At 34.8% G+C, this 27,133-nt stretch overlaps 1 protein-coding gene across 3 annotated transcripts in view; it reads left to right on the top strand.

Annotated features, from left to right (window-relative positions):
• Nucleotides 1–27,133, top strand: part of PLPPR4 (phospholipid phosphatase related 4) — a 60,722-nt gene that overhangs the window by 6,847 nt on the left and 26,742 nt on the right. For 2 of the 3 annotated variants that reach the window (XM_082384298.1, XM_082384296.1), the window contains exons 2-6: nucleotides 13,519–13,704; nucleotides 20,418–20,547; nucleotides 22,742–22,937; nucleotides 24,578–24,635; nucleotides 25,397–25,570. In XM_082384298.1, the coding sequence (XP_082240424.1) occupies nucleotides 13,519–13,704; nucleotides 20,418–20,547; nucleotides 22,742–22,937; nucleotides 24,578–24,635; nucleotides 25,397–25,570 (744 nt within the window). The remainder of the gene's footprint in view (nucleotides 1–13,518; nucleotides 13,705–20,417; nucleotides 20,548–22,741; nucleotides 22,938–24,577; nucleotides 24,636–25,396; nucleotides 25,571–27,133) is intronic. The other variant, XM_082384297.1, reaches the window with a different exon arrangement.

Raw genomic sequence — 27,133 nt, 5'->3', positions numbered from 1 at the left:
CAGAATTGTCTAATAAAATCATATACTCCCAGAACATTTGGTTTGATTCTCCTATCACAACATTCGTTTGATTCTCCTATCACAAATGGGAAACCTTGGCTTGAAAAGGTTAACTGAGTTACCTAAAAACACACTATGGTTAATATCAGACAAGAATAGAGCCTGTCTCCCGACTTCTAGTGCTCCTTTCTAATTATACTATTTGTAGAATTTCTTACATTAGAGGGTTTCCCCCTGGATTATAACACAATACAGGTCATTCTAATTCTACACGTGAACAAATTGTGCCGGCTGTTTGAAAGTTCCATCTAAGTACCTTTATGTATTTCATAATACCACATTGCATTAAACATGTTAAAGCAATTACAAATGGATCCTCTGCTTTTCTAAATTGTTAGGCTCTTTGAAAAGCATGGTTACAGCTAAAAATCATAAAATTGGAAGTGATATTTTTCTTTCTCACTGCCCAATTGTCTACCTATAATTTCACAATTACTTCTCTGGACATGAGGTCTCTGACAGACAGTAAAGGAAAGTGGAAACATTGGAAGGAGTGAGGATACAATTAACAACATCAGTAACAAAATAACTGAATTTTCTTTTACAGTTTAATGTAACTTTTTCATATACATTGATTCATTTGATCCTGAGGAGTAGATATTAACTCTGTTTTACAAATTAAGGAGGAGTAGATATTAACTGAGGAGTAGATATTAACTCTGTTTTACAAATTAAGTAACTGAGACTCATGAAGGTCCAAGAACTTGCCTAAATCCCAAGCAGTGCTCTTCTCCCCTGTGGGCCACGAGGAGAAAAATGTTTGTATTTAAACTGTGAAATGTCTAATTATGTATCTCTCAGCTTTCTTTGGTTTCTTCTAGAATTAATTAGCTGAGACATGTACTTCCAGATTACTATGGAATGGAGTCATTTCCTCCCAGTGAAGTGGATTTTGGAATGTGAAAGCCAAGGACAGAAATGCTAATTTTGACACAATTAGTGTTGAGTTGTTTTTCTGTCAGTAATTAGGCACTGAATCAATTGCCTCTTAGGTCCATCACTGTTTAGCTGTTTTTAACACAAAACATTTACGTTAATCAACATAAAGGAGGATAATTGCTTTCTTATTTGCTATCATAAGATGGCTTCTGTACATTCTTCTAAAACTGACATGAGACCATTGAGGTATAAGTTAAAGAGAAGGGGAAATACAGGTATTTAAAATCAATGTGTGTTCAGGAAAAGGAAAACAAGGTATCAGTACATTTAGTGGACTGTTGTTGGGGAGTGAGAATCATGGAAATATGTGTGGATATGTTGTCTACAACTTAATGTCCTCACCAAAGCCTGCGCTGTAGGATTGCCTTAGCGGTAAAACCGCCATTTAATAAAGTTCTAATCATGCTTCAGAAACTGGGCCTTCATGGATAGTCTAAAAGAGAACAATCTTATATTAAATACACTCCAAACAGGGGTGCCAAAGTAAAATACCAGGGTGTATTCTGTTTGTACTTCCATGAAAATTCATTTAGTCATTGAATAAATATTAATTTATTGCTTATTATGTACCTTTTGGTTAAATTAATGGAAATAATATGGAATCATTACTGGCATACTTCCTAATCTATAGTAGGATTTCAATGAAGTTTGCCTGAATGGATGGAGTAAAACAAGACTGACAGTTATAAACATAAATTTTTCCTTAACTTTTCTTAGCCAGTGGAGACATTTTTATCTATAAAATAAGTGGTGATGAAGGTTAAGATTAAATCAATCTCCGAGGTCTGTGAGCCTCATTTCTTAATAATATTTATGCTCATTTTATGATCTAGAGCATACCTATGGATTAGTTGAGATTTGAGACTTCAAAGAGAGGCATCACTTAAACAAAGGACTTATAGTTTTAATTTTCATAGAAAATTATTTTAGTTACATAACGTATACATGCCAGTGAAGACAATTTTTTTTGTGGCTATGGTGGAACAAACGATAACATTTTTTTTTTAGTAATAAAATGTGCTTCTTTGTCAGATATAGTTGTATCCCATATTATATTGTATTTGTTTTATATATTTGTTCATGACTTTTTGATGTATCTCACAATGAAACATAGTACAATTATACTTAATTTAATCACAGCCTTAAGTTGTTGGAAAATAAAAGTTCTTAATATCCCACATTAAGAGCCCCTCTTCAATATCTCCTATATTCATCAATCCCTTTCACAGATACATTCAAGTAAATAAGGTCTTAAGCCGCCTTGGAAAACCATTAGTCTTGAAGGTGGGCTCATAATGTGCATTTAAGTATGATCTAAGTATGTAGGAGACAAGCTTGGAAAAAGAGAGTGATTCATGATACATTGTTAAATTCTCATCTCTGAAAGTAGATTAGAAATTCTTCTCTGGATAATCTATGGATCAAATGAAATATATCAGGCACATAGTATACACTCAATAAATGTTTGTTAGATAAACTAATTATTACATAAGAGAAAATATAAACTTTTACGGTGCTTAAATAAAATGATTTAAGGATAAACTTGATACCTGAATTTAGTAAACAACTCAAAAAAAGTAACTTAAAAATATTGATGTCTTTAATTCACTAATTTATGTGTATGTAAGATTATCACATTAAATCTCAAAATAAATTTGTTCCTCTTATTCCATATCTCAAATACAGAATTTTTGGTTAATTTCATTTCTCTGGCATTATTACAATGACAATATTTTTTTTCCTTAACTCCTATTTTGTTTGGTATTAAGAAATATATGTTGGACCCCAAAGGTACTATGTATTCTTTTATAAGACTGTTCAGGTCAAAATATATTTGCTTTTTCTATATAAATAAAGTAATCCCACTAATAGTGAAAATAGTGAAAGTTGTCAGGTGACATTCACAGTATATAAAGAAAGTGTACATTATATTATTTTCTGCTATTTCTCAATGCCTTTGGGAAGGTAAGGTCAGTGTTAAAAATTTTTAGCAAGAGGTAGTAGGTATAATGACTATAAACGTGAACTCAGGTTTCTTGAGTTTATAATCTAGCTAATAAACTGTATGATCTTTCACAAACCATGTAATTTTTCCATGTTTCAGTTGCTTCTTCTGTAAGATGGGGATAATAATAGTACCTTTATCAAAGGGGTATTGTGGAGATTGGATGAGTTCAGAAATGTAAAAGTATGAACTTTAAATGGTACCTGGCAAATATTAGTAGCATTAAATTGTGATTCGTACCCATGTTTTTAAAAGACAGGTATATGTTCTAAGGGTAAAGAAATTACAGCTGTAAGGAAAGATTTCAAAGCAATTACTTTTAAGAATTGACCCAGCCTTAGGTCTTAGTCTCTAATTAGGTGTAAAGAACAAAATGCTTTCCAAGACAATACACATAGTACTTGTGTCTAATTATGTAAGAGGAGCAAATCAGGACCTGAGGTTAAAGCTGGGACTACAGAGCTTACTACTCCAAGCCTAGTGCTAGATCAATATTCAGGTAATAAAACAACCACATACCATTATTTTAAACTTTACTGTTAGATCATTGAGTGATTGTAATTAGTCTTTTTAGAGCTGTAAAGATGTAATTTATATTTGGGCATAAAGACATAGAACACATTTTTCCCATTAAACCTAACATATATGTTAGATCTGTTCTCTCTTCCCTATTAATTACCATTGCTATTTGGAGGACTCAGTTTGAGCTTTTTGTGTTCTTTAATGTTAAAAAAAATTATTAGAATTCTAGAAATTCACAGTAGGCGCATTTTCTATGGTAGAAGTAAACAAGGATCTTTTAACTTGGGGTTTTTCTTTCATCATGTTAACTACACTATGAGAACTGCGTAAACAGTTCTGTTCAAATCATCATCCATACATGCATTAATTTGGTACCTTGAGGGTACCCAGTATGTCAGGTCCTGCCTAATATAAGGCCCTGGGGATAGAGAAGTGAAAGAGACAATTTCTCTGTTCCCAAGGGTCTTTTCATTGAATAAGAGAGAAAGGTGAAGGAACAACTGTCATCCCATATGACAGTTGCTATGACAGAGGCATTCATCGGGCCATCTCTGTGCAGTTAGAGAAAGCGATCCAAAGGAAACATGACAGGAAAGCATCTGGAGCTTGAAATGTGCCCAATTCCTGATATTTTATATTAGAAGTCATTCCCTAGGGAAAACAGAAGTGAAGATGAAAGCAGACCACATCCAAGATATAATTAAAGTTTCTTGAGATATTACCAAAAAAATTAAAATAACATTGGAGAAAACTGCACGGGAAAGAACATTCAAGACCTTGGAATATCATAAAATTAAGAACATGATTTGAAAGTGCCTGCCACCCCTTCGCTCTTGGGGCCATTAAACCCCTTGTACACATGGCTATCTCTCACTTCTGTCCTTTAAATTGGCATTTCCACTGAAGTCTGGGGCTATTTTTTCCTGAAAAGCACCAGACTAGTGCCAGATGGCAATGGTGAAATGTACCAAAGTGGCAGCAGGGTGTAGTGGGACTCATGCTTCCAGGAATTTAACAGATCAGGTTCCAATTGCTGTAAGCCAGGCATGCTGTTTACCTTATCTGGAGCAGGGTCTTCTTGTTAAAATGTATCTTAAAATTCCCAGGGAGGTTGTGAGTATTAAATTAGATAATTTATGGGGAAATGTCTAAATAAAAAGTCAATAAATGTTCTTTTCTTTTTATGTAAGAGGAGGTGTTCAATAAATTCTTTCAGTAACAAAGTGAAACGACCTCTAGAAAGGATAGATATTAGATTCGCACAAAAGAAGCAATTTTCACAGGAAAATTTAATAGGAAATCCTCAGAGAAACTGTTTAATAAGAGTATTTAAGAGTTAAGAGCGAGGGAGACTTTTTTCAAACTGCGCGCACCCCCTGCAAGCCCTCTTTCCATTTGGGAATTGCAACCATTGTAGCAATGTCGAGAGGGAAACCGTTTTGAGACCCGTGAGCAAAGCAGTTTAGAGCATGTTTCCTGGACTTAGGCAGCTGGGTAGGAATCTGGGTGCTCCCAATCGCCAGCTTTGTGGCCACTGGCCAATTTATGCGACCTATCTCTGTCTCAGTTTTCTCATGTGTAAACTACGGATAACAATAGACGGTTTATAAGGTGTAGATTGAATGCAGCAATCTATTATATAACTTAGCGCTGTCTCTGGCACCTAAGTCCTCAACACTTTCTATGTATGATTAAGAAATTGTCCATGTTTTCTGTTTATTTAATAGTAATGTCCTGATTTCTCTCAATTAAATTCAGCAAATATTTTCTGGACACCCAAAATTTTCAAAGCACTCTGAATTACAAAGGCCTCACTTTGCAGTATCAGATCTTAAGAGAAGGGCTGGTAATATACAAATAACTACAATTCAAGGCAGACTAACAGGGTCTTACAATAAAGATATATATGGAGTCCCTGAGGCAGAATCTTCAGTTCTGAATGGAGAGCATGGGGAAGGTTTCAGGGAGAAAAAATTATGTGATCTTACCTTTTATGAGGACAGTTTTTATGGGAAACAAAAGTGAAAATGTAAAGCAGAGACTAGACATGTCTGTTTGGAACATCAGTGTAATGGGAACATAGGTGTTCATGGGTTGAGAGAGTGGAGAGGAGGTAAAGAGCAAAATTAAACAAGAAAGGCAGATTGAGGTTATAATACAAAAGATCATGCATAATATGAAAGGTCATTCTAGGAAATTTGTACTTTATTTTGTAATTAGTGGGGCACTATTAAAGGCATGATTAGATGTGAATTCTAGAAAAACTAGCCTGGAAGCATTGTGGAAGATGAAACAAATTGTAGAGAGAATAGTGGTAAAAAATCTAATACATTATATATGGTAATGAGACTGTCAAAGAAATGTGAGGAATGTTTTTTACATCATGAGAGCACATGGAGAATTCTAGAACTAAATGGCAATGTAAAAAACCCCTCATTTCACTGATGACAAGTAAGACCCAGGAAGGTTAAGTGACTTGCTCCAAATCCCAGAAGCTAGTGGAATAAATGAGGGGAGAAACTGGATTTTGCTGGTTCTGAGGCCAGTGCTGATTTTCCTCAATTACACTGCCCTGTTTTAATTGGTATCTATGCATGTCATATAAGCCACATCCATTCTATTTGTGAAAACTAGATTTTTAGACCTTGAATAATGTAATAGACTCATTCTGACCTACTCTTAATGACCCTACAGTGTTAGTGTGCTTTTTATAACCTATATAGTTAACCTAAATATGCTACAATTATGGTGAAGTAGTTTTATAAAGCACAAAGCCCTGTACTATATTATCAGTTATTATTATTGTTCATGTTTAAAGGAAACATTTATCTGTATTAGCTACAAGGCACAAATGCTAAGGAATGTCATTAAAGATTGTACTGTAGGAAATGGAAAATTCTATCATCACTGTGTGTGTTGACCTATGACAACATGCTTATCAGCCACCAGCTTTAATAAAATTACTTTGATCTGCTAATATTTCTTCCTGTTTTAATTTCATTTGAATATAATGCATTTATGTTTTAAAGTTCACATTTTATATGACTTGGGGATACTTATCAGAATTGATTCCAAGCCTCCCATTTAAAATTTGTTATTAATATAAAAAACATTCTTTTTCTCTTAGGTTATCTCTTGCATATGAGTAGTATGAAGATACACAATTATATTCTTTGGTTCTTGTGACATTTGTCATATCAAAACCAAGTTAATTTAACTTTGAAGTTTCCTGTGCAAGTGTTGTTCTTCAAAAGTAAAGGTGATATTATTTAAATCATCATACGTCAATGATGTTATTTAAATCATCATGTATCAATGACTCTCAACCTGCAGCCTTGGACTCTCTTTAGCCCAAGATTGGCATCTTAATCTCTTTTTGACATTTTGGTAACTAAGAGGCATCTCAGTTTTCCTATTTCCAAAACAAAACCTTAGATTCCTCCTACTGAAGCTTCTCCCAGCCTTCCCCATCCCAGTAAATGACACCCCCAGCCCAAATGCTCAAGCCCCAAATCGTTGAAATCAACCTTTACTGGTTTTTCTTCAATATCCAACTCATCAAGAAGTCCGGTCTTTTTCTCTCCAAAGTTATATCCAGAATCTGCAAACTTCTCTACATCCTAGTAAAACCTGCCATCATCTCTTGCCTGGATTACTGCAATTGCCAAGCATCCACTAGCAGGTAAACTCCACGAGTGCAGGGAGTTTTCTCTATTTTGTTTACCATTATATTCTTCACCCTTAGGGCAGTGCCTAGCACATACCAGGCACTAGTTAAGTATTTGTTCGGTTTTGAAGAGCCTTCTAATTTTTACCCTGCTTCTATCTTTGACCCATCACAATCATTCTCAACCCAACTGCCAGAGTGATCTTTGTAAAATATATTTCAAGTCTTACTGCACCTCTGCTTAAACTCTCCAAAGTTACTTCCAAACGTACTTTGAATGAATAAAACACTAATTCTGCCATGGCCTTCAATTCTCTGCAAAGTCTGGTCCCAAATCCATCTCTCTGACTTCATCTTATATCACTGCTCCATTTGACTATGCCTCTTACCTGGTTTTTATATGGTTAGTTCATTCTTGCCCACTCAAGTCTCTGTTTAAATGATTCCTATTAAGTAGGCCTTCCTTGATCTAAAATAGCAATCCAGGCACTCAATTACCACAGCCCCCTGTTTTATTATCTTTGTAATATATGTTCTTTCTAGTATTAAAATTTTTAATTTTTTATCTGCCTTCTTCAGCAAGAATGAAATCTTCATCAGAAAAAGGACTTGGAGTTTTATCATAGCTGTATTTCCAGGATGTAGAACAACTCCTAGAACTAGTAGGTTTCAATAGATATTTGTTGATTGAATAAGTAAATGAGCCATGAATATCATATATGGTAATTGATCCTCTGTGACTATGATCCCACCAGTTTATGAGTGTCTCAGAGGACTCTGAATTTACCATGGCTATGAAAAAGGCAAAGAATGGAATTGACATGTCTGTAGGCTAAGAGCAAGTGAACTACCTGAATGAGAAGTAAAAGTTTGTTATTATCAAGATGCTAAAAGCAAGTAAGCTATATGACTTAGATAAAATGTCATGATAGAGTCCATGAAATGTTTCACTAACATTGATATATACCTTGTATTTGTCTTTTTCAAACTGGCATCAGAAAAATCAATATTATCTAGCAAATGCCGTCTTTTGAAACACATTTCTTTTGCCCTGTTCTCTAAAACTGTTATACTTTTCTCTTTAAAAATTGCTCTATTATTTTTACTCACAAGTTCCTTAGCAGAGATCATTATAAGAATAAATCTTTTCTTTTTGAAAACTGTTTTCCTAATCTTCAGATAATTTCCCTTCTCTGTATTGCTGCATAAAAGTAGCATTGTTCACACTATTTTCTTGGCTACAACATAACTAGAGAATAAAATTCCTAATTCCTGACTATATAGACCTTTTAAAATCTCTTTTTAAATCTCATTTTAAATGCAATCAAAAGGTGATTTTATTACATATATATCAATTCTATATCTATGCCAAAGCTAGCACAACCCGTTTGTTAAATTTCTTACATTCAAAAGAAAGTTGTCGTTGAGTACCTCAAAAGATAAAAGATACCTTTGAAAGACAAGGATGTTTGAAGCAAACATTGTCATTTAATCCATCACACTGACCAGTAGTAAAATACAGTATAGGAAAACAATGTCTAAAATTACTTTTTCCCCAAATATTATAAACATTTTGTTCAAATCCCTCTTTCTTAAAAACCAAAATTGATGTAAAAGACAAAGAATAAAAGATACTTTTTTAAAAAAGTCAGAGAAACATATCAAAAAGGAAGAAAAATATGATTCTTATTTTGAAGACAGAAGAAGGTCTTGAAACATGTTTCAATAGAACTATAAAAAATATTAATATATGGATAGAAAAATACATGGATAAAAAACTGGAAAAATTGGCAGTTTCAAGAAGGCTGATGTCTGAAAGGACTAAAATACATAATATTAATGAAGGACATATTTTCTCTCATATTAATTTATTATATGTATACATATATATTTGAAAGACACTATGATGTATATTACTAGTTTAAATATTGAAACGAGTAAGGTCTCTATCTTAAGGAGATTTTTATTTGGGAAGCAGGACAAAAGCTATAACTAATTTATACCAGATAAATATAATAAAGAACAGTGATAGAAATTTCATAAAAAGAAGTACTGGGGAATTAAGAAAGAGGAAATTACTCTCAAAAAGGATCACCAAGTAAGGCAAGTGAAAAAGGTGACATTTGATGAGTATATTATTGTTAATAGTTATAAGAGCAACAATAAAACTAACATTTAAAAACTAGTCTTCACTCCAGGTATTGTTGAATATGACTTGTAATACTTCATTTAATCCTTTAAACTGCCTGTGATGATGGGTACTAGCAATGTATCTGTTTCATAGATAAGAAAACAGGTTTAAGAAAACCATTTCCAAGGTCACACTAGTAGTGAACAGAAGAGCTTATTTTCAAAGAACCTCCTAGGTGATTTGAAAACCATATGGCCCCACTGGATTCACTACAGTATGTAGAATTCTGAGTGTCTCTCCCCATTTACACACGCACACACCCACACACACACACGGAATAGCACATTAATTCCATGGCTATGTAATATCTTCATTGGCACATTTGAGCAGATTCTGAAGTAATCCACAAAATTCAATGGTGAAGAATGTCCTTAATAGGGAAGATTTACTTAATTTTTAGATTTACCAAATTGATAAAGTTTTGTTCACCTTTCTATAGAAGACATCAAACTCACTTTACCAGGGCATGAACATTTAAAAATGAGGTAATCAGATGTTATCTGGGTGATGTCTTATGTAGAAGACCTAAAATATGAACTAATGGCATCAAGGAAATAATGTAGATCATCAAATCTGATTAAATATTTAACATTCAAATTAAAGGAGGGAAATTTAATCTAAACTTATTGAAACCATATTTTGAAGATAATGTTTATGCTACATGATACATATTTTTAACTACAGATTTGCAAATAGAAACTCTTCATTAAACAGAACTGTAGGCTACACTGTACCCCATTCTTTGACGCTAATTGTATTTCATTACCCTAAAACTCTACTCCCATTTTTGGAAGGGAAGCATAGAGTAGTGGTTAAGTAGAGGTTACAATTCATGGCTTCAAAACCCAACCTCTGCCACTTGCTAGAGGAGACTGGGCTTATCTACCTGCAAAGTGTGGATAATAGTAGCACTTATGTCGTAATAGAAAGTTTTTAGTTAAATGAGTTAATATCAATTAATAAAATTAATTAAGATTTCTAAAACAGAAAATTGTCTGGCACATTAAGTGCTATTTGAAGTAGTTGTTAAATTAAAACTAAAATATATTTCAGTGGATTTAAATGGAAAATATGAATTGTTCACATGAACCATGAAGTATTGATTTATTGGTCAAGACTGGAAGCTACTATTCCTTACAGGAGAGGGAAGTGGTGAGGAGGAATGACCAGATATTCAGAGTGGTCAAATGATCATGGATTCTAGTAAGAAAAATGTAAGTGTTTTGACATGCTTTTTGCTCTCTTTATTGGAAAGCATCCATCTGAAAACCAGAAAGTGCCAGATTAATCTTCATACATTATTAATTTTTCCAATAAAACGAATTCTCACCTCAAAAAAAACCTCTTGGGAATAAAAGGCATAATGCTGCCTTGTAAATTTGTTTATTTTTTAAACCAAATGACCAGAAATCATGGATGGTCAATAATATTTTTATCAAAACTTGCTCTGTTTTGTTAAATAAATATTGTTTCCTCCACAAGCAACAAAGCCTTAAACTAGATAATTTTTTCAGTGTTACAGAAATCTGCATCTTCAGATTCTGAAAGGACTAGCATCAACAATATATTTGCAGTACTTTTTCTCTATCCGAGAGCAGGTGTCTCACTAAGCTTATGATCCTGATGACCAAGCCCATGTCTTGTTTGCCATATTATAGTAAGGACCCACATAGTACCTGGCACATTGTAGGTTGAAGGAATGAATAACTGAATCCATAAAACAAAGTCTAGAAAGTAAATTGTGCCTAGTTTAGGTTTAGCAGACAAACTAGAGGGTGTCCAGTAAAATTAGAATTTCAGATAAACAACAAATAATTTTTAGCATAAGTATCTCCCAAATATTGCATGGGGCACACTAACACTAAAAATGATTTATTACTTACCTGAAATTCTAATCTTATTGAGTGATCTGTATTTTCATTTGCTAAATCTGGTAAATCTTGTCTAGCTATGGTAATGAATTAATATTTATTTGTTTATTCAGTTAGTCATTTATCAACAAGTAGTATTGCTTCATTAAATTGTTAAATGATGTATTGCTTGCCTACCATGTGCCAGGAACAATGCTATGCCTTGGGGACCCAACAATAAATAACACTGGCAGACTCTTACTTCATGGAGCATGTATTTCAGTGAAAGACAGGGGGAGAAGAAAAATAAATAAGTGAAGTATTAAATTGACAAGGCAATTTCAGTTATGAAGAAATCAAGCAAGATGATAAGGGTTTAGAGGGAAAGTTGGATCAATGACTACCTTAGATAGTACAGGAAGTCATCATTAAAGGATGAGGAGAGGTCAGTCAGACATAGAGCTGGGGGAGAGCACAAAAGGAAGAAGAAACAGCAAATGCAAAAACCCCTAGGTAGAAATGAATTTGACTGTTACAAAAAAAGAGTGAAGACCATAGGACTATATCAAATTAAAAAGCTTCTGCACATCAAACCATCAAAAAATGAAAAGGCAACCTACCAAATGGGACAAAATACTGTAAATCATATACCTTATAAGGGGTTAATGTCCAAAGTATTTATAAGGAACTCATACAACTTAATAGCAAAACAAACAAACAAAACCCAAAAAAACAAAAACCAAGCAATTTGATTATAAATTGGGCAGAGGCTCTTAATAGACAATTTTCCAAAGAACACATATGGATGGCCAATAGGTATATGAAAAGATGCTCAACATCACTAATCATGAAGAAATGTAAATTAAAACCACCATGAGATACCACCTCACACCTGTTAGAATGGCTATCATCAAAAAGACAAGAAATAACAAGTGTTGACAAGGATGTGGTGAAAAGGGAACCACTGTGCACTGTTTGGGAATGTAAATTGCTCCAACCATTATGGAAAACAGTATGAAGGTTCCCAAAAATATTGAAAATAAGACTACCATATGATCCAGGAATTCCACTTCTGGGTATTTATCTGAAGAAAACTAAAACACCAACTGGAAAAGATATATGCCCCCACTATGTTCTCTATAGTATTGTTTACAGTAGCCAAGACATGGATGCAACCTAAATGTCCATCAATGGATGAATAGGTAAGGAAAATATGGTACATATATACAATGGAATATTATCCAGCCCTCAAAAAGAAGGAAATATTGCCATTTAGGACAACATGGATGGACTTTTAGGGCATTATGCTAAGTGAAATAAGGCAGCCAGAGAAAGACAAATACCGGATGATCTCATTTATATGTGGAATCTAAAACAACAACGGCAATAAAAAAATGAATTCATAGCTACAGAGAAGAAATTGGTGGTTGCCAGAGGTGGGGAATGGGCAGTGGGGAAAATGGGTAAAGGGGGTCAAAAGTTACAGACGTTCAGTTATAAGACAAATCAGTCCTGGGGATGTAATGTACAGTATGGGGACTATAGGTAATAATATTGTATTTATATTTGAAAGTTGCTAAGAGAGTGATCTTAAAAGTATTCATCATAAGAAAAAAAATTGTAGCTATGTGTAGTGATGGATGTTGACTAAACTAATTGTGGTGATCATTTTGCAATATATACAAATATTGAATCATTATGTTGTACACCTGAAACTAATATAATGTTTTAGGTTGATATATGTCAATTATTTCTCAATTAAAACAAAAGTGAAGTCCCATTGGATTGTAGTGGGTAGGGAGCTGGGGAATAGTATAAATATGGTACAAAAAGATGTAAGAAACTGAAGTAAGAGCCAGATCATGCAGAAACTTGCATTCCATGGTGTGACATTTGGATTTTATTCAAGTAGAATGGGAACCACTGGAGTACTTAAAATGGGGAGTGTTATGACCTAAAACATTTTCAGAATATTTGGAATGCTGGGCTGAAAATGGATAGATGGGGTGGGGAGGGTAAGCGTGAAAATGGAACAGCATTTAGGAGGTAATCCAAGAGCAAAGGGGAGGCATGACATGGGTTCAGAGCAGGCTGGTGACAGAGGTGGATGAATTAGAGCTTTATTTTGAAGGCAGAAGCAAGAGTAAGTATGAATGATTTTAATTCTGAGATCAGAGAGGAGCGGTGAAAGGGAGAAATACATGTTTCTTATTTCAAGATGTACTGATTCTATGTATGGCCTGTGTATAAGAGTAAATTGATCTCCTATGTCCTTCATTCTCAGTTGCCTATATTGGCATCATCGGTGGTTAGCCTGTATTTCCTGGAACTCACGGATGTCTTCAAACCTGTGCACTCTGGATTCAGCTGCTATGACCGGAGTCTTAGCATGCCATACATTGAACCCACACAGGAGGCAATTCCATTCCTCATGCTGCTTAGCTTGGCTTTCGCCGGACCTGCAATTACGGTAAGAATTGCCCCCAAATTGTGTTTGTCAGCCCCAGAAGATGAAGAATGACCACATTTATGTAATAAATGGGTTAAAAGTAAACCAAAACTTTCTGATATGTTTCCTCATTAACATATTTTTCATGTGTTCATGTCATATCTGAAGTCTGGGAAACTGTGGGGAAGAAACAATTCTATAGCAAACAGACTTTCTTCTCAAAAGTGCATGTTGCTCTCACTTTTTACCAGGTTAGCACTTTTTATTGATTCTGAACACTGGGTATCCACAACTGTACAGTGAAGAGGGCAGAACTCACATTCCTGCCCCCCACACAAAATAAAATACTTTAGATTCAGAACAAGCACTTCACTTGCATTTTAAAATATATGACAGAAAGAAATACCCTAACCTACTGAAATTGAATTAAAAACATAATTCTTGGGACTTCCCTGGCGGTCCAGTGGTTAAGACTTCACCTTCCAATGCAGAGGGTGCGGGTTCAATCCCTGGTCGGGGAGCAGATCCCACATGCCTCACGGCCAAAAAACCAAAACATAAAGCGGAAGCAACATAGTTACAAATTTAATAAAGACTTTAAAAAAAAACATAATTGTTTTTGGTTTGCTAACATACACATTGTGAATAACACACTTTTCAATAAATTCATTAATAAATAACACTGGCCTAGCTTTTACACCATCTCTTATACCCCCAGAATCTACCTAAAGGACAAGAAACATGTTTCAGGGTTAATATTTATTTCTAACAGTAGGAAATCTTACTTTACTTTTATCATGCTCATGAATGTCAGAGGAAGTGGTTATTAAATAAAGAGCTGTATTTGAATGGAGTTTTTATAAGATTCCCTAATGAATTGGTCTATTCTGGTTCAGTACGGCAGCAGTTTTAGAAAAGTCTCTGCGTAGACCTATACTTTTATATAGCTATGGAGAAGTCACAGCAGTGAGAAGCCTGAACACCACAGAGAAGAGTGGCCCCCGCTCGCGACAACTAGAGAAAGCTTGCGAGAAGCAATGAAGATCTAACGCAGCCAAAAATAAATAAATAAATAAATAAATAAATAAATAAATAAATAAATTTATTTATTTAAAAAAATTTCCCTATATTAAATAATCATAACATGCTATCTACACTATAAATAAATTATATAAAATATTCTCAGAAGATAAAACTGGAACTTAATTTTCCCTGGAACTTTATCATACTTAAAAGATCTCAAAATACTTCGTAAATAAATGAGTTATTTGAGCTTCAGTAACTCTGGGGTGATTGGAACTATTAATGATGTACTTGGAAGTAGCTGAGACTCAGACTAATAAAAACATATTTAAAGTGCGTTATTGCTCAGAATAACAGCATTTGCTGGTCATTCCTCTAAATGACTTATAAGAAATCTACATCATCCAGTCACTTGACAAGAGCAGAAAGAATATATGCTTTAAATCTAGTAGACCAGAAAGCATTTCTCCTAGTTGGAATGTAATACAGAAATTTATTGTAGTTGATATAGTATTTGAAATAAAATACATAAGGTACTGTACATATGCTCATGATTCTGCTGAAAAGACTATGTTGATATTTAATCATTTAAATAATTTGCTTTTTATATACCCAGAAGTCTTTCTTCCCTAGGGTGTTTTACTAAGTGGCTAGGAAAGCAAGTCTAATTGTGGCTCTCCTTGCCAGCACTGTTGATCTCACATTGATCCCTTTGCTGACACTGTTACATGTCCTGGAGACAATGACCTTGGCCTCATCATTGTGTTCCTTCTTCTCTGACTCCCTCATTTCCAGTAATAAATTCTCAGTATGCAATTAAGGATGCTTTCTGGGGGATTCTGGGTCAACGCTTTCTTTCTGGAGCCTTGAGAAGTGAAAGAACAAATCTTCTATGTCTCCCTCTATCAAGTTGACCTGGGGAAACGAATGCCAACTCCTTCCACAAAGACCGCCTGAATTCCTGGGTCTCGACAGGGCTTCCATAGCTGCTGCAATGCCTCTTAATGGCACAGGAAGCAAACTAGGGAAATATTTACACCACCGCATCCCTAATTTCCCCCATATCATTCAGGATATTCCAGGATGTCAGTCATTCTTTTCTTCCACACTGGCTACATGGATTTTGAGTAAACAACTTGATGGTAAAACAAATCCTGACTTTATCGGCATCGGATACTGTCTTCCACACCTTTCTCTCTAAACATATATCATAGCTTTTCTAAATTTCTTTCTAATTTCATTTTCCCTCTGTTTTTAAGGCCTTTCCCCAAAACACTGGTCCTATTGTGTCTGTAGTCATTCTGTTCTAGAACCATAATTCTGTCTCTAATCTTACTACATACGTTTCTGCTCCAACTCCTTTCCCCCCCCTTCCTGAAAGTGGAAATAACAGACTCTAATCCCTGACTTTCAAGGATGCCACTTTCTTTTTATCTTTATGGCAGAGTATTAATCTGTTCCAAAATGGAGTGGTGGGGGAAGCAGAGAGGCAGGCTGAATTCTTCCTTTGGAAATGCTTTCAGAGCCCATTTGCGTGAGGAGAGGCACTTCCTATTTTCACCCATTCACATGAAGAGAAGACAAAGCAAAACAAACAACCACATATGGGTAATATTCTTTAAAAGGACGTTTATATGAACAAAAGGAAGATCAACTGATTTTTTATACAGGCATTTACATATAAATCATTTAGTGTTTGCTTCTCAGGGTTTTATTTTTTATGCCTTGAAGGGTGTTTTAAAAATACCTTGTCAATACTCTGGTTTCTCTTCAAAATGCGTAAATTTTTCGCTTTTTACTAAAAATACCTTGTCTTTGTGATGTTGTACAAGAAACTGAAAAAATTTCTTGCGTGTCTGTGAAATGCATATTCTTATTTCTCTGAAATAGTCCTTAAATTGGAAAATTTCATCCTTAATATTAACTTTTCATTTACTTTTAAGCGATAATGAAACAAGCATTTTGTTTAGTCCTTTGGAGATTGTTTCTCAGGGAAAATAGCACAGAATATCTAGGCTTATCATAAATCTTCATGAAGTCTACATGAATAGAAAAAATGTATATGTTCTCTTCCTTGGACGTAAAATTTTGTTGCATATGATTAAAGGATAAGTATATCTAATTTTATAGAAGATTTGTATTGAACTTTGATTATAGTTTCTAGAAGATAATCTAAGCTTTAGGAGACTATACAATCTCCTTTAAGTGGCTATTCCAAGGGCAGTATCCATGTAATAATAAGCAATATATTTCCTCTCTACATCTCCCCTGAAGCTGAGTCACTTTAGAATCTCTTCCAAAAATCTGTCCATGATATTTGACATGCAAAAAAAATGGTATTGTTTCTTTTCAGGCTTGTATACAGCATAAACAGAATATTGTGAGAAGATGCTTGTCATAGACTGTTTTATATTTCCAAATGACAAGATCAACAAATAGTTTTCTTGTCAACACCTAATCCCTGAAACTAAATTGCATCACAACAGTGTGCCATTCAGAACTGGGAAACAAGCAGGCGCATTTGGAAATACATCAGGAAGCAGCTCCCCTTTCCCTGAAGAGAATTCTATCTTTAAAGCAAATTAAGGGACTTCCCTGGCGGTCCAGTGGTTGGGACTCCACGCTTCCAATGCAAGGGGTGCTGGTTCAATCCCTGGTCGGGGAACTAGGATCCCACATGCCATGTGGCACAGTCAAAATATTAAAAAAAAAAAAGCAAATTAAATCATTTTGAAAATTCATACAATGACATGTAGGTCAAGGTTAAATGAATAGTAGTGTGAGGAGAAAATTAATGTGCTCCGTAGAGAGAGGGAGAGTTGGGTGAAGTCAAAATACTGACAAGAAACCTCTATCCATAATCAAGCCAAAGAGTATGAAAGCGCTCTCCTGACATATGAGTTTTGAGCATATTAAACGACTAAATTAAAACTCCTGAAGTCTCAAGGTCACTTGAGATAATAACTGTGGTGTTGTATAAGAAACGTTTCCCTAATGGCACTGAACAAATAAATTCTTATATAATTTAACATTCATGGATAAGATGTGAATCACTATTTACATGTATAATTGCAAAGAAAGAAACAAAATTATTCACAGAATTATTATTGAAGAAGTGAAGATGAAATCAATCTCAATGCATTTCAGAACACATTTCAGAAATGAGTGGTTAATTTTTTTGAAATGATGAATTTGAGATAACCATGATATTATTCTACATGCATGGTGGGTCATGTCATGTCTTCCTGTGCAGAATAATCTGTTGTGTTTCTATGTCTAACTTAAAGTGATAATGTAGTATGATATTTTTCAAGAAGTATAAATAATGAACTTAGTATTCAATGATTTGAAAAAAATTCCTCTTGATTATTTCTATTTGATTGTTCATAAAGGAGTTTATCATGTATGCCACAAGATTTTCACACATGTATGGTGATTGGTAGAGTTTCATTAGGAAAGTTATTTTTATACAAATAAAGGTTCTTTATAATTGTACACACACCATATTGCTTATGATACTAAATATAGCAGATTGAACATTTGAAGCATAAGGTCATAGACTTACAGTCATTATTTTTAAAAAAGATAATTTTAAGTACTTTATAAAATAAGTGTTAAATTGGTATTGAGAACTGGGAAGTTTCGCTTGGAAAATATGTTTCAGCTCATAATCATGGTGATAATCTTTAAAATGACATGATCACTTATATCTAAGGGACTGCCATTCCTTACTTTTCTCAGTTCCACATTTTTACCCATATCAACTCTAATTTCACAATAATCTCTTTGGCACAGTAACCCCAAATATTTGAGATTTTTTGCATAAATAAAACTCATAATCTCAAATCTTGCTTTTCTTAAACAGAATAGCTACCAGCCCAAATGCCTAAGGTAATTAGCCAATGAGAATCCCACAGCGAAGGTAACAAAAGCAAATCCCACAATGCCAGGCACTTTGCTAGATAGTGAGGATAAAAGGTAAAAAAGAAATAAATGGTCTTCCCTCAGAGGGTCATAGTCAAGTGAGAAATAATCAAATGAATAATCAAAGTGCACTAATCAAGCTATGCTAGAGGGAAGGACAAGATACTAAGGGAACCACATAGAAGGGGACATAATTCAATTTAGGGTATAGTAAAGAATTTCAGGGAAAAGTTCCTGAAGGAAATGATGCCTAAATATATTGAGTTTCTTCACTGATGTCCTATGTCCTAGAATCCTACCGCAAGTGCCCTGTTCCTTATCTTAAGTATGGTCCTCTGTTCACTGTAAACACATTTTCTAATTATTTCATACCTAAGACATATTAGTATGAGTAGATAACTCTTCAGAAATTAGCCACATCAATTCCATTTCAATTGTCCTGGAGGGTTTTCATCCAGGAGTTACTGCTTACCTAGATTCTCTTATAATCTACATTCTCCAATAAGATAGTTACTAGCCACATGTGGTTATTTCATTTTAAATCTAATTGATTTACATTTTAAATAATTAACTAAGTACAATGAAATGAAATTAAAAATTCAGCTCCTCAATTGCAGTAGCTAAATTTCAAGTGCTCAGTCGTCAGTAGTGCTGTTTCAAGTGCTCAATTGTGGTTACCATATCGGACAATGCAGAAAATATGTCCATCATCACAGAAAATTTTATTGGACAGCTCTGCTTTAGGAAGCACCTTTCTACCCTCATGTATGCTTTTCATGGGTTGATCCTTCTGGTCAATCCCAAATTATTTTATTGAAACTACATGCTAATAAAATATTCCTGATTCTAACTCTGGTACTTATTTTATTCTCCCTTCAGGCATCTTGTTTTCATGGTTTTAAGAATGAAATGTCAAGATTCTAAGAGTCAGAGCAGAATCAGTCACCATGCGATTAATCACTTAGGTGTCACTGGGTATTGCTGGGCATAGGGTCACAGTCTTAAAGCAAATTAAGGGACTTCCCTGGCGGTCCAGTGGTTGGGACTCCGCGCTTCCAATGCAAGGGGTGCTGGTTCAATCCCTGGTCGGGGAACTAGGATCCCACATGCCACGTGGCACAGTCAAAAGATTAAAAAAAAAAAAGCAAATTAAATCATTTTGAAAATTCATACAATGACATGTAGGTCAAGGTTAAATGAATAGTAGTGTGAGGAGAAAACTAATGTGCTCCGTAGAGAGAGGGAGAGTTGGATGAAGTCAAAATACTGACAAGAAACCTCTATCCATAATCAAGCCAAAGAGTATGAAAGCGCTCTCCTGACATATGAGTTTTGAGCATATTAAACGACTAAATTAAAACTCCTGAAGTCTCAAGGTCACTTGAGATAATAACTGTGGTGTTGTATAAGAAACGTTTCCCTAATGGCACTGAACAAATAAATTCTTATATAATTTAGCATTCATGGATAAGATGTGAATCACTATTTACATGTATAATTACAAAGAAAGAAACAAAATTATTTAACGCAACTGTGTTAAAATGCCAGGATGCTATCACACCCTTGACCAGTATGTAGGAGCATAGAAGATCCAGCAGTGCTCTTTACAGTGCCCTGATTGCTTACTTCTCACTGCTCCCTCAAATACTCAGGAGACATTGCTCACATCTCTAAAGGTCTTACGAAAAATACATCTTTACTTTATTGAAAATATGGCATGTTAAGAGATAACTTATACTTCATTTGTACCCGTTAAGTCCATTTTGAACACCCTCTTGTCTTTGCAGATTATGGTAGGGGAAGGAATTCTCTACTGTTGCCTGTCCAAAAGAAGGAATGGAATTGGCCTGGAGCCCAATATTAATGCTGGAGGCTGCAACTTCAACTCTTTCCTTAGAAGAGCCGTCAGATTCGTTGGTGGGTGTGGGAAACCACAAAGAAAGGAAATGTTTTTCAAATAGAAATGTTATATTTAATTACAGATATTAAGTCCTTAAAGCTATAATTTAGATGTATAATGTCAAATACATGATGAATTTTACATTATTTTAAAAAATCCCATTAAAACACCCAAATTTGAGTTTTGTATCTAAAATGTGTTATTTACAATTATAATCTCTGTTTGAGAGCCAGCATGCCATGCATTTCAGTATATTTTTGTCTTAGCTCTGGTAGAAGCATGAATTTACTTTAAAATAGTTTCTTGGATCTGTGTTCATTTTTTAAAATGGAGAATAAATGTCAGCAGGCCAGTATGAATGGATAACCCTTCAGAAACTACTTTAGCCACATCAGTGATTCCATCTCAATTGTCCTGGAGTGTTTTCATCGAGAAGTTACCACCCATGGAAATGTCACCATAGAGTACGGCATCAAGGCTATTTTTCCTTGGTTATATCGTCTAACTTTACCTCCTATTTTATGAGACCTACAGGAAATCAATGGGCTTGCGTCAGAATCAAGCCAGATCTAAGCCTTCATCTCTTCTGATTAGCATGTGACTATCTTAATATTGTTTGAGTCACAGACCTTTTTTTTTTAACTGAGTTGAAAACTCAAGCCAAAGTACATCACCCCAATGTAAATGTTTTGATTCCCCGTAAATCAGTAAAAAGTTATTTCTACCGTTAATGTCTCAGCTGAAAGGAATACGTAGCTTCATTTAATACCTAGTAGATAATTAAATACAATCACCTCTCCCGCTAGTGGAAAAAATCTGGTCTAAATCATGCCCTAGACTCTGCCCCACAATGAAAGGCACATCTTTGCCACACAAGGGACTATACGGCAAGAATAATCCCCTTACCAGGGTCATGAACTAAGACAAAGAAGTAAAACTTCAGGACATATAGCTGATCTCAGAAAAAGTTTTCCTAATGTAACGAAATGCTGTGGCAAAGGGGCACATAACCTCTCTGAAAAGCCTCACGATGGTGAGGATGGGCCAACCTATCCTAGAGAAGCGTGCCCCAGAGTCAGCAATGCCCATCCCCTGGGGGCCCTAGAGATTCTCATTCTCCAAAGGTAAAAATGGGTGGGTTTCCTCACTTATCCATACTCTTCTCCAAGATCTTGCATGCTGCTAGGAATTAGAATGTATAAATAAAAGTCCAGTGTCATGAATCCGGGTGAGTGGGTGGAGAAATAATTGGGAGAGTGGTTTTTAGGTGACAATAAGCAGAGAAGGAAAATGCAAAAAGAGGTAACATACAGGCCAACCATCTTGGTGTGCAGGAGTCCACTGGTGAGTTACCCAGGTGCCTGTCACGGTGATTTCTATGAGCAAATCATAAATCAGAATCCAGGCTAGCAAGTCAGAGTGACTCCAGGGTGTCTAGACAATGTACAGGGAGAAGGTGAGTTCAGATCATGTGTATGTGAGCAGAGCTAGATTCCCAAGGATAAAGCCAGGCAAGGGACTTGAAGCAGGAATGGAGTTCGAGTGTACAAGCCTGCATCAGGGTTTGTGAGTTTATGGCTTCATACCGGGCCCAGCAGATAAAAGAAAGATAGAATTTCAACCAGGAGATTTAAGAATATCATCTCCGAATTCCAAACATGAAGGAAGCCTCCCTACAGCTCTGTACTTGTATGATTATTGTTTCCATGACAAGGTTGGCCTGCACTTTTCTCTGTTTTAATTAGAATTCCTGGTATGATTAACATTTTTGGCAACTGTGGCTGCAGATAGGTACTACTGGGGAGAGAGAGCCCTGGAAGCTCAAACGTGCTAAGCAATTTACAATGATTTTGAATTTTGCTTCATTCCCCATGTTTAATTCTTCTCAAATCACACAGTTGTCATCTTAACATTTTCCAAGTGTCTGTCAAGTGATCTATGGTTAATGATATTAAGAATTGGCCCAATTTAACCAAACTGACAAAAATACCTCAAATGACTACTTTGGAAATACTCATTGCCCTTATTTTGGATTTCAGTATCTGTTTGAAAGTTTAGGCATTTTCTTTACTATCTTCCTGAAATAAACTCAGAGAAAATGATCACAACAGATGTGAAGGTTGTCATGTTAATGTGTAATAAGCATGGTTGATGATGGCACATCAGCATTAAGCACTAGCTTGGTAACAGTTTCTTTCCTTTTGCTTATAGGTGTTCATGTGTTTGGACTCTGCTCTACAGCTCTCATCACAGATATCATCCAGCTGTCCACAGGCTACCAGGCACCATACTTTCTGACTGTGTGCAAGCCAAACTATACCTCTCTAAATGTGTCTTGCAAAGAAAATTCCTACATTGTAGAAGATATTTGCTCAGGATCTGATCTTACAGTTATCAACAGCGGCAGGTTAGAAACGGAGATTATGAAAATTTCCACGTCAGTGTTTTCATTGTTCATTAATAGCTTGGGGTATCATCGCAGGCATACATTTTTCAATCATAATGATTTTGGTTTTATTTTTCTTTTCAATTCAGTGATCTCTTTAGGGATAATACCATAGAAACCCACTGGTGGTTCATTCTGAATCCTTCTGTCTGTCCCCAGATTTCAGCCTCACATTCATGCCACTCATCTTCATATCACCAAACCCCAATCATGTTCTGTGATTTACCCTATACTACTTATGGTTTTAGGTTATCACAATTGGTTTATTTTAGATATTTATAGTTAGTCATGGCTTATAGTCAGTATGTGTCATGTAGTGACTTAAGTGGAAGGCTAAATATCTATGATATTTCCAACTTCATTATATATTTTATTAAAAAAATAAGAAATCATATGAATTTTCCTTTTGGTAGAGTTTTAAAAGAAATAGCATCTAGGATTGCATATGTCTTCTTTGAGTTAACCCAGAAAATCTGTACAACTTCTGACCTTGCATTTCAGAAAATAAAAACTGAAAAATCCAAGAAACTACCAAGGCATTAAATTGTTTTCAATCAATAAAGTAAAAAAAAAAAAAAAAAAACTTACATGGAAAGAGAAGTTCAAAAGAAATAAATTACAGAAGGATGAAGGGCAACATAAAAAGATATAAGAATTGTATTTTTCACTCACTGAGTTCCCAAAGATTGAGTCAAAAATAAGTTAAGTGCACTTGAAGAATCAGAGCCTTATATTATGTAATTATATACATTCACGTTCTTACGATCCATTCAATTCAAAAATTTTGAACCTACATTTAAGACCTATGCTCTCTATTCTTTCTCAATTCTTTAAAATTTTCTTGTCTGTGTTGAATGGTAGTCCTTTTTATTGGGTACCAAATAATTAGGAGGACATTAATAAAACGGAATTTTTTTTTTCCATTTTTTATCCATTAAAAGAAATCTCTATTCTCCATCTGTCTGTCCTTTACAGTGTCTCTCTCACTATCCTCTGTTCTACCTCTCCCACCTTGCTTCTTATTTCACTAAATAATATACTCTGTGATTTTGGAGATAATGATTATTTTAAAGTGGGATAGATAGAGAAGTATTTTGTTAAAATTAGACTTTTTCAATGCTCTCTAGAGTGTAAAAAAACACATCTAGACCCACCGCTGTGAGAAAATAATTTTGTCTTTTAAATTTGTATGTAAATGAAACCATATATTTAAGAGCATAGAAAAAAGTTTAAAAGTTTTAAAATCTTAGGTTTTATAAACCTTTAAGCTGACATAATTATAATACCAATAAACAATTATAATGCTTTCCATTCCATTTCTACTTTCAGCCATCATTCCAATGGTATAAAGAAGTGATCCCTAACAAAGCTAACACTTTACATTGGAAAGTGCATCACTACTCTACTTTAATACTAACGGTGATTAGCAGTGTTTATTTTACCACTCAGATCTTTCTCCAGAAAACTAAACAGAAATTAAAGTTATTGCTTATTATCTTGAGGCTTTTAAGTTGAACACTGTAACCACCCAGTGTTCTTGAGATGATTGTTAGCAGTGTATCAGAAACAGAAGGCATAATTTGACTCTTTTCCTTTGGCAGAAAATCATTCCCTTCTCAACATGCGACCCTTGCTGCCTTTGCAGCTGTGTACGTTTCGGTAAGTAACTGGGTCTTTTTTGTCAAACTGCGTCCTAGAGAAAATCAGAGAAATGAGTGTTGTCTCCAATGGCTAATTAGATTATATAGCTGTGTAATGGCAGAACAGTAAACTCTAGCACAGCAGTCCTTCAATACAATGGCATCAGAAGTAGAAATTGGATGCTACTATAAACAGTAAGATAATTTTTTGACACAGTCATAATGTTTATTTAGCCTCACACCTCTTTAGTGTAATATTATACTTCATGGGAGGGTATTGTAAACTACGTGAATGTTATAAATTCTAAAATTGAAAGAATTGTGTTAAGTACACACACACACACACACACACACACACACCACACACACATTTTTGTTTCAGTTTTTATGTAACAGTGAGTTCGAAGTCAGTGTTGATAAATGCTATACAATGAATTGTCCCCATATCTGATTAATAGTCCACTAGATCTTATGTGAAAAAAATGGATTGAAATTATGTGACAAGTAACGTGGAGACTAACCAGTTATCTGGCTAATTCTACGGCTTCAATTTTTTTTCCAGACTTTTGTGTAATTATATGAGAGATCTGTTATTTATTTGATGAATTTTGTCATGTATTTCCTTTTTTTCAGGTATAGAATGTAGCCATAGCAGGGGGAATGGAACAGTAAAATTGATGTCACGTGTATCAGACTTTTGAGTTTACCTTTTTATTTGATTATAATTGAATAGTAAAATGACCTTTCTTAAATACTTAACCCAGTTCTTTCATTTTAAAGATGTACTTCAATTCCACACTAACGGATTCCTCTAAGCTTCTGAAACCTCTCTTGGTCTTCACCTTTATCATCTGTGGAATCATCTGTGGGCTAACACGGATAACTCAGTATAAGAACCACCCAGTTGATGTCTATTGTGGCTTTTTAATAGGAGGAGGAATTGCTCTGTACTTGGTAAATAATTTATTACTATTCAATAAAGCACAGTTTAAAATGGAAAACATGCAGAAAATTTGTTTTGCACTGTAATAATTTACTTGCAATATAGTTTATATCTATGAGAAAATCTCGGACTACATCTCCATTCTAAGCCAAAACATATATCTCAGTTTCAGTAAAATAATTTACTAAACTCTTACCATGGGCCAGAAACTGTGATTTTAGAAAGATTATTGCATTTTACCCTTACCCCTCCCACCAAAAAAAAAGTCAGGGACTACTATTACTAGTATAATTTTATAGATAAGGAAAGTAAGGTTAGTGAAAGTGAAAGTTTAATGGAAAATTATGTACTTTGCCCAACAACACAAATGTAGCATCTGGATATAACTACGATCCAACTAATATTGAATTCTTTAGCAGTACTCTATTTTCAAGCCCGATCTTCCATCAAGAATATCCTTAGCATAAGGAAACTGAGACTGTCCATTTCATTCATTCATTCATGCATTCATTCATTCATTTTACATTTATTCAATATCTGATCCGTGCCAGGTACTATACTGAGCATCAGAACAGTAATAAATAAGGTACATCTTTTATGAGTTTCAGTGCAAAGATTAATAAAAGTATAAATGATTACAACATGTTAAATGATGTATGAGGGTATGAACAAAGAGCTCTGAGGATAGCAAACTGCCCAGGGAAGTTACGGAAGTCTTCATAGAAGTGATACGGTTTTTAAAAAATGAGAGTTTCTTAGGGTAAAGAAAGGAGGGCATCCAAGCTGAAGAAACTGCATATGCAAAAAGATGGACATGTGAATGAGCAAGTCTAAGTGGAGAGTGAGGGAACAGAAGGAATGAGAGGTAATGGCCAGGTTTCTAGCTTGGAAGACTGGCAAACGGTGACTTCATTGGCTGACCTGGTAAATGATAGAGGAAGCAAATTGGTGGAGGGAAAGGAGGTGGACAAGCTCAATTTAAGGCTCAACGGGCAGTTGAATAGTTGGTCTGGAGCTTAAAGTAGCAATGAGTGGTGGAGAATAGATTTGGGAATCATGGACATTATCGGTCGAAATACCATTATAGTTATGGTGGTATATAAAATTGCCAGGTCCTAAGAACAAAAGGAGCCAGGGAAGCACCAATATGCAAGCCGCATGCAGAAGAAAAAAGGGAATAATGAAAGAAACTAAGAGGATCTACAGAGAAATAAAAATTAACTGTCTATTGGAGCCATTCTAAATCTTGTGGTCTTGGTGTACTTGTGAAAGGCATTACGAGAAAATGCTTACAAAAAATAGTAAACGCACTGAAGTGAGCATTGATTTATTTTTTTTCATTTTTATATACTAGCATAGTCAGGATCGTCACTTCAAATCTCACACTGCCTCATATACTTTCTTCGGTGGAGGAGAAAGCCATCAAATGAAAGTTAATGTGTCAGGAATTGTGCATAAGCCTGGGTTGCCCATGGGAGTGTTCATTGGCAACAGGTGTTACAGAGTATGACTGAGAACTGTCTCTCTCCAGTTCATGCATTGCTTTTGTACATGTCTGATTTTCATGGCGTCCT

This window comes from Balaenoptera borealis (genome assembly GCF_965194805.1).
Source record: "Balaenoptera borealis genome assembly, chromosome: 1".
Taxonomy (NCBI): Eukaryota; Metazoa; Chordata; class Mammalia; order Artiodactyla; family Balaenopteridae; genus Balaenoptera; species Balaenoptera borealis.
The sequence above is the reverse complement of the archived record's forward strand: the minus strand, read 5'-3'. Positions and strand labels throughout refer to the sequence as shown.